Raw genomic sequence first — 12207 nt, forward strand, 5'->3', positions numbered from 1 at the left:
AGGGATCTGTAACAGTCTGGTTTAATTAAAAAACAACTGGACTTGCCAAATAACTTTGGGTAAAACCAACTCAAAAGAGCTTTTGCTGGAATGATACCAGACACCCTATGAAGATATGAATGATTAAATAGTTTCATCTCAGACATACTGCTTCCATTCTTTGTTCAATTTTTTAGTCCCAAATTATTCTCAAACATCACTGTAATTTCAGTACCAATGTCAAAAATGCAGAAACAAGTCTGTTAGTCCATTTTTTGACCTCATAATTTAATTAGTCATTTTTTCTTCCCTTTGGTGACGTATGCTGAACTTCTCCAATTATTTAGTCTGCTTAAGCTATGTACCTTTCTTACAATTGACTGCACGGTCTCATTCAGATTTGCCTCCATCTAATGAACAACTGATGGACAGAACTGATGGAAGTCCTTGCCCTAAATTTTTTTTTTTTGATAACCTGTTGTTTCACTCAATGTCACAATACAGAAGAAAAGATTTGTCGCTACTTCAACTCTATCGTTGCTTTAAATATTTTTAAAAACTTTTAAAGTGAGCATAAACCATAGACTGTAAAAAAAATATGTAGTGTCTGTGAAATCACCCGTAGGTTTCTGAAGAGCATTTTTCAAGCCTGAAGTGGGCCGTCGCCAATCCCGGATAACTGAAAATGGGCAAAGCCTAGCCTGACGTGACTAAGTTAGCTCAGGCTAAGGAGCTATCTATCAGGGGGCGTTTCCTCCGAGGAGGCAAGGGAGGCAGTGCCTCCTCAAAAAAAAAAAAAATAGGATGAGAAAATAATCCATATTACATATAAAACAACACATATATTACAAATGACATTAAAAAGAGCACAAGTCACACGCAAAATCAAAACGGGACTTCATAACTTTGTAATAAAAAATAGCAATCGCGAGATGAATCCAATCGCAATCAGTCGCACTTGGGTAAAATGTCCATGAGCGTCCATTGAAAAACACTTTTGTCAACAAAAGTGTTGTATCCATGAAATATTGATATATTGTCCATTGTTTGCATCACACTTCTTCTGAACGATCTGCTCTTCATCATCGTTTAAGAAATTATGCAATCATGCAATCTGAGCAGTGTTTATGTTGTAAAACTGTATACCATCATATACATTGGACTCTCACAAAAAAATGAGCCCACATCCAAAGTATAATTTTTCAAAATAGTGCAGAACTTTTAGTTATAATATCCAAGTAGTGCTGTCGTATTTTGTGGTGTCTTGAGAGGCATATTCTCCAGCTATTGTCATTGTAGTAAATCTGGCGGACAAAATGCCAATGGCAAGACGATCCAACAACTTGTGTTGTTTATCTTCCGCATGCCTGCACATGTACACAGACGTACATCTGTCTCGACCATTAACCACACAGCAAGCCATATTATTTGATAATTGTATGAAATAAGCTGACTGACAACAGACAAGCGGCTAGTAGTGACAGCAGCGGCATTCCACCTGTCACTCAAGTGGCCACACCCTTAATTATGCAGAACTTTAAGGCTTAATATAATTTAAACATAAGTTATAAAAAATTATTTACCCCCCCTCACAGTTGTCATGAAGGGAAAACTTAGCCGTATAGACCAAAACTACAATTTGTACCAGGCTGTAAACATGTTTTCTTCTGCTGTAAAGTTGGGCATTTTAACATGGGGCTCAATAAGATTCTGCTCTCTTTTGGAGCCTGTCCCTAGCGGCCAGTCGATGAATTGCAGTTTAAGTCACTTCCGTATTGGCTTCAGGAGAAACTGGGGGAGGTTGCTGCGTGGCATAAACACCTAATGTTGCGATGTTGGCCTGCCAAACCTGCAGTGTTTTGAGAGCTCCAGTGTTAACATTAAAATCGTCCTCTTAAGGTTTTACTTGTAGTCTGCAAATTCAACTGTGATAATAAAAGATATCTAAACATCAAAAATGACATACCTCACCTTTAAGGTTGATAACAGTGAAGGAATAATAGTAATTCAACTTTCACTCATGAATGTCACTCTGAATTATAGCAGGTCATCAAGTAAGATTTTCTTCTCTCTCATTGTGCTGCCACAAGAAACGGTGGTTTGTTTGTCTTCCATGTGTCTGTCAATCACAGCTTCCCGAGGGGGCTACATCAATCAGTCAACCACATCCTCCTATCAGTCTAGACATCATGGGCAATGCAGCAGGGGGTGGGGGGCATCCAAACCACGGTGAGGACCTGACACATCTCTCACATTCAAAGTTAAATATCGCAGCTCTTTCAAGTTCAGACAGTGCAGTTGTACATCAGCCCCCAGGACTGTTTGGTGGCAAAGGACCTCAAAAGGAGGACAAAGATGGAAGTGCACGGTCCCTGACTGATGTTAGAAAGGGGTTGGAGAGAGATCAGAGGAAGAAGGATAAGCACCTGTGCTGTGCAAGCATACAGGGTGAAGCAATGGTTTATGGGATTGAAGCCAGCGCTGACAGCATGTGTAACTCTGAGAAGACGGCGCTCGGTGAGATATACTGACGGGGTGTAATAAAGAAGGAAAAGCAGGCTGAGATCTGACCTGACCCGAACGACTTCATGGCGTGCTCTCACTCAGGTCCTCTCCTGTACTTCAGACAATCAGCGAGAGACAAGGTTATTCTTTTGAAAGTGTCCTTCAATCAACCACCCACAGAGATACACATCACATTGAAGTCAGGCTACACATCCACAGACAGCACAGTTTGGGCTGCCGTTCTTATGAAAACACCAATGCTTGTTTTGTTTCTTGAAAAAGAGCATTTTATTAAAACAAAATGCATATTTACATTGCAGAGGTAACTATCCATATGTTGGCACAATATTCTGTACCTTTACAAAAGAGGGGAATGTATACAAAAATGCTTTTAGGTGTATCGGTGAGATACAAATGCTTTGGGATACTCCTAAAAAGGCAAAGTTCAAAAACTTTGAGCTGTAATAATAGATAAATTAAACGTATGTGCTATGCTTAACTAAGAATGAGCTAAATATAGAGCTATCCCTGTCTTAAGGCTCATAAGTCTTTGCCTTTCCAGAGTATTTTGTGGGGAAAATAATCTATGGTTGAATGTGTGACAGTAACACATGACGGCTTTTTAATTTACACAAACCTGTAGAAAAGTACACAGCAATTAAGGGATGCAATGTCATTTTTACATGTACAAAGGTAAAAAAAAAAAATATGCCCACATACAATTTTAAATTATGACATACACATAACATGCTGAACATTTCTGAGTGTTGGGTAATGTAAATCAGATAACTAAATTTAAAAGGCTGCCGTCAGTCAGAGAGAAATGGCAGAGGCGTAAAAGGAGAGCTTGATGGGAGTTGCATAAAATCTGCTGGGATGGCTGCTGCACCCTCTTCCAGTGTGGAGCCGAGGAAAAGGCTGCGGAAACAGTATTTTCTTAAAGGCTGTCTTGTACCATCACACCTCTTCGCTGACAATCTCAAAAAAAGCACTTTACGAAGTTTATCAGTTTCACAATAGTCTTTGTCCAACCAAACAAAGCTGTTTTTAATTGCTGCATGTATCTCTTACCTGTGAATATAACAGTGAATACTAAAGATCTTAGGTAATATCATAATCTTTTTTTTAAATTACAGTTTGCGCATTTTATAACCCCTTCCAAATACATTAACTCAAAACAAGACGTTTTTTTAAACCTGTGCAAGATGAATTCATCCACTCTGACATTCTCTTTCACAGTATTGCATTTCTCTGAGATCTGCCAGAATTTCTTTCTTTACACAACCTACAACCATGGGTGCCAGGCAGGGTCCATGCGGCACAGGTTGTCCAGGCTGTTGGCAGCCGCCACTAGCGTGTTTACTTTACTCTCACCACCCTCAAACTGGGCCAAGTTGTGAAGGCGGGTCATGATGGCCGTCACAGCTTTCTGGACCAGAGACACCAGCTGCTGACTGTCCATGTTCTCAGGTTGTCCAGCTGGGGACAGAGGCATGGATGTGTCCTCCTGCGTTTTCTTATGCCAAGCGATGATTTCATCCCGAAGAACTGCTTTTAAGATGCCATCGACCTGATTGAGAGGAGACACAGATTGAGAGTGGGTCAAGATCCCTAGAGACTAAAAGTGTGGAGTCTCGTTCTTCATCATTGTTGTTCGTCGTAAAGCGTACCTTGAAGTTAGGCTGGGCAAAGCAACGTGCTACCGCTATCATGGAAGCCGTGAGGGGTCCGGATACGCCGATGGTGGTCAGGAACTCAGAGATGTTGGGCGTCAGCCTGAAGGGGACGGGCCGGTTGGCATCCAGATCACCAGTGGCATCATTAATATCGAAGCGGAAGTATGATACATTGAGTTTTCCAGTGTCCTGTTGAGGGAACAACACATTAGGGTGGTGTTAACTAATTAATCTCTGAGAATCTGACCTTGCAGACTTCGGCTAACTTTGAGAGAGCAGATATCATGTGGCGCCAAGTCATTAGTTTCCATCCAGAGAAATAAAGCAAAATTGGGAAAGGAGCCGTGTGGGACTCAAGTGGGACTAACATCAGACAACAGCTAATCTATAGCACTCTGGGAAAAACTGGATAGCATTGTAGACATCCGACCACAAAAATGTGAGGATGTATTGATCTTACACCCATTGTGGTCTGCATCAGCATTTCAGCATACGAACAAAAATAATCTCCATTTGCTTTCTGATGCCCTTGAGGTAGTGCGTCGTCATCACCAATAAATTTCATAAGATCATGGATGCTATAATTGTCTGAATGTATATTTTTATTAGTTTAATAATGATGAAATGTCACTCAAATATTATGAAACTCCTCCAAGCACAATAAGAACGTGTTCATACAAGATTCCAGCTCAGTATTTAGACCCTGCACAGGACCAAACGCAATATCTGAAGTCAAACAGAGAGATACTCTGGAAGTGATACACTAGAGAAATGCATGATGGTTTGTGTGTGTTATTGAGAGGGAGACTGAGACAAAGACAGGACAGATCTGCTCGTTCGCTCTGCCTGCCGTGGTAATCTCCCAGTGCCTAATGAGATCTGTAGAGTGGAACCGGCAGCAAGGGGACTTACTATACCCACTTAGCCGCCCATTCGTCCGCCTGTCAGAAAACTACAGATAAGAATCATAGGATGAGATGCTTGTTTGGTGCACATTTCTAATAAAAGACTTTCAAATGCACTCTACGGACCTGCACTGACCTGATACTATATCGCAAATGTTGCAGAACAAACAATGAGGACAGCTGGAGAGTGGCCAACAAAAACTGAAGCATGTGTGATGACCCAACGCACTGCTTTGGACTTAATGGATACATGTATATTTAATGAAAGAGAGCTAGTATCAAGTATGAGATCTTTCCATTACGTCAAGTCATTCAGGTACCTGTGCGATTTGCAGCATCTCTGGGTTGAGGCGGTTCAGGTGCAGCATGAACTCAGCCAGACCAATTAGAGCAAGCTGGATGGTGAACATTTTGCGAAAGGTCCAGTAGTCTGTGGCGTTGGGGAAGGTGTGTAGTGCCCATTCTTTCAACATGCTACGAGGAACCATGTTGCCCTGGACCTCCTTTAGAATGTCACGCAGGACCTTAAAACATGGACAAAAAAGATGATGGTTGAAAAGATGGAAAAGCTATTACTTAACTGCATATTAGGGTAAATGTTCAGTTCATTTTTATCCAGTTCATTTTCCTCCAAAAGCAAAAGTAAGGGTAATTATTATTTTTATATATACAAGTCCTTGGCCATTTCATGAGATTTTCATTCCTTTTTAATTAATATAAATTATATAAAAAATTATATCAATGGCATACTTGATGGCTGGCTTGGGTTCCTCTAGCCTGAACAGTCGCAAGCCGGTCATAAAAGCGGGAAATGGGGTTGTCGTGCTCAATGCCCTTCTTAGCACAACGTTGCTTGTAGATTTCCACCAGAGACAGAGACGATGGATTGTCCTCCACTAACCGCATTTGAGGAGACACCGCCACCACCCTTGGGACTGAGAAGAGAACAGATTTAAAGAGGATGTACTTTACTGGTACATAAAGCAATTCAAAATCCCATTGTATACATTTTTAGCAGTTACTCTGATCTGTTAACGTGAAACATGACATCTCCTAAAATACCTCTAAATGTTTTCACAGACCTGTTTATATAATCATTCCATTTACAGAGTAATAATTTTTAAACAAGACAAATCAATAGCTGAGAGAGGCTACAAACACCTGTAAGGGTCTCTCTGGAGTAAAAAGAAAAGCATGTCACATGACCACTGGGACATCTCATACACATCTAATAAATCACTTTAGTGAAATGCATTAATTCATGATAAAAATAGAACATGCACATAAACATCCCTAATGATTATTAATTGCATTACAGCATAAAATCAACCTCTTTTCTTTGTAATTAAAAAATCATGGAGCAAAAGACAAAATGTTCCAACAAAAGCTAAGCCATGGCATCCTGGACCTCTGACCTGAAAGAGTTTCATTTTTAATGTGTCTGTCACAAAAAAGACAATTTAGATCTTCCTCAGTCTCCACAGGGAAAAGAGCAACCTCATTTTCATTCCTTCTGCTCCAATCCCCTCTCTTTCTTCTTCTGTTACAACTACACAGTTTTTCTGGTACTTTTCACCTCAATCTTGCCTCTTTTTCTTTTCTTCTATTTCCCCCAATCTGTCTGAGACCAACTAGGCCATTGAGTTCAGCATTGAGAGCAAATGGACAGCATTCAAATGGGGCAGATCTGAACACATGTATGCCACGATTCAAAATAGATGTAACTAGAGAAGTGAAAAAAACCTTATATTTTAATTTAAAATGTCATATTATTTAAAACAATTTATTATTTTAATTTATCCTTTATAATGTTTTAAGTGTATACTTTTATATGATTTTTTTATTCATTACAAATAAACTTTAGGCTTGAACTTCATTCAAATGCAAGGTCATGTCCAAGGCGCTGACATAAATAGTCAGCGCCATTTCATGGGCTGATCTGTGATTTCTGTGTGATCTGTGGTTGCCGCAGTACCTGTGAAGAAGAGGTGTCTCTTGGTGGTCTCTTTCCTCTTTTCCAGGCAGGGGTTGAGTAGCCGCAAGAGCTGCAACACACGCTCCTCTCTGCGGGACTCCGTCAGACATGCGTCATTCATCACCAAGTACGGATAGATCTTGCCGTTGTGCCCGCGGATGTAGAGGCGTCGAGCAGCTGTGTTGTGCTTTTGAACAATTTCCACCCTGGGCATGAACCTTAGGAGGTAGAGTAAGAGGATGTATGATGGGTAAGTGATTAAGTAATCACTGAGAATTAAGGTCTCAGCTGGAGTTTAGCTTAGAACTCCAAAGGGAGAATTAAAAAATATTTAATCAAAAACCACCTACGAGTCCAAGTATGTATTAGGGACATGAAGCTCCATATTAATAAATAGTAGTTTGCAGGGGTGGGACGAGACCGTTATCTCACGAGACGAAACACGAGATTGAGTTCATGAGAACGAGACAAGATTTTTTACACAGTATTTTTAAGAAATCCTCAATGACGAAATAGTTCTACTTCTGTTCTGTTGAATATAAATTATCATATGCAGTAAAAGACAACACCCAAGGCACTGTAAAAGGTTTTGCCACACACTCAACTGACTGGATTCTCTCCTGTATGATTTCATACGAGTCTCTTAAAACTACATGATTTGTGAGCTTCTACAACTTTTGACCTCCTAACTGAACTCCTTTCCTCAAATTGATCATAGAAAAAAACTGTTATTAGTGCAACCATAATCAAAGTACTCACATAATATTCTAAGTGCAAATAGAGCAAATTTTTCTCCAAGCATGATACAGAGCTAAGAGATGGTTACAACTATACAGCACAGTCTAAGACCGCTTTCATATTGGGAGATATTTGCATGCATCAGGGAGCTGCTTTCAAAACGCGGAGTATTGAAATAGTGTTTTAATGCGTTTTACTTTCTTACTCTGAATATAGAGTGGCAGCGCTGAGCATTCATTCTAAAAGATAAGGCATTTGAGAGAACGAATCCTCCGCCATGGTCTTGTCAGTCATCACATCACTTACTCTCGACACGTGATCAGTAGTGGTTCAACGGATCACAAAACTCACAGTTCGGATCATATCACAGGGTGGGGGGTAACTTCGTATTTATTACTTAGCCCACTTTAACTACACCGATACAAAAGCATAAACTACTAGCCTAACTAATACATTATTAAAGGCAAGTGAACAGATTGTAAAAAGAACAAATACTGTACACCAATTACAAACATAGATATATACAACATAAAGTTACAAATAAGTATAAGGTCTAACTGTAGTATTAATTTTTGTGTACAGAAATGTAGTAATTAAATGTAAAATGACTTAAATTCTCTGTTTTTCTCATTAAATTATAAGAAAAAAGTTGTTAAATTATGAGAACAAATTCGTAATTTAACGAATTTGTTCTCATAATTTAACAACTTTTTTCTTATAATTTAATGAGAAAAATTCGTAATTTAACGAATTTGTTCTCGTAATTTAACGAATTTGTTCTCATAATTTAACAACTTTTTTCTCATAATTTAATGACTTTATTCTCAACATTTTAACAACTTTAATCTCGAGAGGGTTTTATTTTTTTATTATTGCTTGGCCCCAATCCTCTTCCGTAACTAGTGCAGCTGACTAGCTTTTCTTTCTTTTTTCTTTTTTTTTTTTTAGATTGAGGATTGATATTTTATGTTGCAAAATTGATCAGGTAACATTGAAACTAGGCTAAATATTTATAACTTCCTCAAGACAGATCGACTAGTCAGTTATTGGATGACTAAATGATCAGTCGACCAGCACAACCCCATCCCTAGTGTGTATTGATTGTTACCTGGCAATCTTGATGTAATAGTGAGTGGGCTTAGGCATGAGGAATTCTCCCGGGATCTCCACTTCGGCAGTCTGGGCTGAGAAGTTGCTAAGGAAACGGCATTTCTCCTCTATCAGGAAGAACTTGGGCAACTGCTTTGTCTTGGCTTCCAAGATCTTGATCCACTTCTTCAGCTTTGAAATGAGATTGTGCAGCTTCATGGAGCCGGGAACACTGAAGTCAAAATCTGTGTACGGAAAGAGTGATGGGGCACGGTAAAAACAGAGGAACAGATAGATAGCTAAGAAAAAAAAAACTGCAAAAGAAGATGGAATAAAAACAAGTGGAGGAAAAGACTCTGGATGTGTGAAATAGGTACACGTGGCGGAGTAAATGTGGCAGAGAGTGCGTGAAAGAGACAGAGACTGGAGACGTTATCTTTGGATCAGGGAAACAGAAGTGGTGCACTTCCTCCCAGGTTCCCCTTGCGACTTGATGGGGCTGATAACATCGAGGTTCATGAGGAGGGAAAAAAAGGATTAACTGCTCAATGCAACTTCTAAATGACATTGTGCATTAAGTTGGAGAGCACACACACAAAAAGGTATGGTCGGAATGCAAGCCACGTTCCCAATTTTAGAGACAACCTCCAGGCCAGAACGTCTTTATCAAATAGGCTAAAAGCTGCTCCACTTTCATACTTCTGTTGTGCCACATTAATAAAACCACTTTCCGCAGATACAGAAATGGCTTGGCATTTAATTTTAGACATTTAAGAGGAAAAACACCCTCCAGAAAAAAATATCTTTGTATAATTAACGCTTTGGCAGAAGAGGCTTTAATTCAAAAGCATCTTGCATTGAGCTGCCACTCATGTCAAAGCCAGTGAGATGTGGCTGCCGCACATAATGAAAGGCCATTTAAGAAACTCTTACTGCTCGCATGACACTCGCAATATCGTCAACGTCCCGTGTGACATTTTGTTTAGCAGTAAACTGCCATAAGCACTGCGGCTCCTGCCCATTTCCATGCCCCAAATTAGATGATGTCTTATGAAATCAGACACGCTCTGTAATCTCCGCCAATCTGACTCTTTCTGAGAGACTTAAAGACTGTTTAGGTGCTTAATGACCAGTGAGCATTAAGAAAGAGATTTGATTTGAAAAGCACAGCTATGCACAGCGGTCGACTTGGTGCAATCAATTTAGAAAAAAATGAACAGACAATCCCCTGCAGCGGCGGTGGCCCGAAGCGAGGGGTTTTTCAGATAACGGCGCCTCCTGGGCAGCACAGGTTCTTTTCTGATAAATGTAGCACCTTTGAGCATGGATGGGGAGTATGGTACGCTCAGTTTCAGCCTTCCAACTGACCCAGGATCAGCTCAACTCTAGGGGGATTTGAGCTCCCCGCTGCTGTAGAAAACAAAGTCTCTGCTCTCTGACCTGTGAATGAGATACACCGAAGGCGGAAGTTTTCTACACCTAATAATGCTCGGGCGGTGGAGGTGGCCAAGCGCTAAAAATACACCCCCCCCCATCGGCCGTCTGCCTGCGCTGCTCGCTGTGCAGCAGTCTCTGGTGAATTCTCTACTTTAAATTCCATCACTGAAATGCCTGAGTGAACACAGTGTACAGCACAACAGGAGCCCTGAAACAGCCTCGGCCCCGCAGACATGCTCCCGCTTTAGATCAATGTAGACAGCAACGCTCGAGAATAGCATAACCCCACTACGGTAAAACAAGCATTTCAGAAATATTACCACCACTAGTACTATATTGCAGTACTATTACTAGTATTTTCACCCAGCACTACATTATTACTTTCACAGCTAACAATTTAAGCAAATTTATCTGTAAATTGGTGATTGTAAAGGAAAAAAAAAAAAAAAAAAAATCTCCAGAAGAATATTCAAACGAAAATAATTTAAAACATAAAATGTTAAGAAATGGCATTATGGTAGCCTGACTTCGTCATACTCATATTCTAGGCAGAATGTGAGTCTGATACTGCTCCATTGCACTTGAATTATGGGGCGTGTCTTAACCGAACCAGTAAAAAAAAAAAAAAAACTCTGCACTCAATTGGATAGACCTACAACCAATCAGAGCAACGCAGTAAGTGACGTATGTTGAACTTGTACTTAAACTTTTGCTGAATCCCGTTGGAAGGACGGCAAACACATCTTTCCCATCGACAAATGCCTTTGATTGCGGTTCTTTGTTCATCTTTTAAAATTAATGCGCTGTCGATTTCTTTTATTACAGACGTGGTAGTGGAATCTAAACATCTTACTTCTCCAGCTGCAGTCATCGTTGGTGAAAACCAATTCAACCCAAGCGCTCTTTGATGACGTGGCAATTTGATTGGCTCGGCCTTCTGGGAGCCGAGCATAATTAATCCACAATGGATCGAGTCCAGACCGAACTTCCTGTCCAAAAAATGTTGTGGGCGGGGTTCGGGCTGGCACCCAGGCTAGCATTATGGCTATCTACTTGAAACAAATCGCAAAAAAAAAAAATTAATAAAAATCAGCCTTTAAATTCAATTACTTTACTAGGAAAGTCAAACAAAAATGTCTTGATATTTAAATGGAATTTAAATGTGTGTGTGAAATAGCTGCCAATTCAAACATAGAAAATAGGAACAAACATTAGGGGAGTGTTAAAATATACACCGTCCGGCAAAAAAAAAAAAGTTGCGGTTTGGATTTTAATAGGCAAATACTTAAGAATCTATGAATGAATCATTATTACAGTGATTATTATGTTTCTAGCATTTTATATTTTTGGCAATGGTTCTTTTAACCCTAAAAGATGGAGTGTGTAGCTTTTCATTTCTTAAACAACCATGTAGAAAGATACCTCATGGACATATTCCAGGATGACAATGTCAAGATTCACCAGGGTTATAATTGCGATAGAATGGTTCAGAGAGCATGAAGAATCATTGTCACACATGAACTGCACCTCTGAGTCCAGACCTTAATATCATTGCAAGTCTTTGGGATGTGCTGGAGTAGATTTTACAGAGTGCTCACCTCTTGCATTGTCAATACAAGATACTGACCAAAATTGATGCACCTCTTGTTGGAAATAACATCCAAAAATGTATTTCCATCGAGCGGTGCATCATTTTTTGGCCAAGATCTTGAATTGACAATGCAAGCGGTGAGCGCTCTGTAAAGTCTCCTCCAGCACATCCCAAAAACTCAGGGTCAGTGCTCATTCATGTGTGAAAATGATTCTTCATGCTCCCTCTCAACAATTCTTTCACAACTTGAGCCTGATGAATCCTGACATTGTCATCCTTGAATATGGCCACGATACATCTTAATACATGGTT

At 39.9% G+C, this 12207-nt stretch overlaps 1 protein-coding gene across 2 annotated transcripts in view; it reads right to left on the minus strand.

Annotated features, from left to right (window-relative positions):
- Positions 1 to 2762: 2762 nt before the first annotated feature.
- trrap (transformation/transcription domain-associated protein) overlaps positions 2763 to 12207 on the minus strand; it is a 100192-nt gene continuing 90747 nt past the window's right edge. For both annotated transcript variants that reach the window (XM_067368828.1, XM_067368827.1), the window contains exons 65-70: positions 8887 to 9112; positions 7041 to 7258; positions 5816 to 6000; positions 5386 to 5589; positions 4155 to 4349; positions 2763 to 4054 (exon numbers count right to left, since the gene is read on the minus strand). In XM_067368828.1, the coding sequence (XP_067224929.1) occupies positions 3770 to 4054; positions 4155 to 4349; positions 5386 to 5589; positions 5816 to 6000; positions 7041 to 7258; positions 8887 to 9112 (1313 nt within the window). In that variant the 3' untranslated portion in view covers positions 2763 to 3769. The remainder of the gene's footprint in view (positions 4055 to 4154; positions 4350 to 5385; positions 5590 to 5815; positions 6001 to 7040; positions 7259 to 8886; positions 9113 to 12207) is intronic.

Source organism: Chanodichthys erythropterus, chromosome 19 (assembly GCF_024489055.1).
Source record: "Chanodichthys erythropterus isolate Z2021 chromosome 19, ASM2448905v1, whole genome shotgun sequence".
NCBI lineage: Eukaryota > Metazoa > Chordata > Actinopteri > Cypriniformes > Xenocyprididae > Chanodichthys > Chanodichthys erythropterus.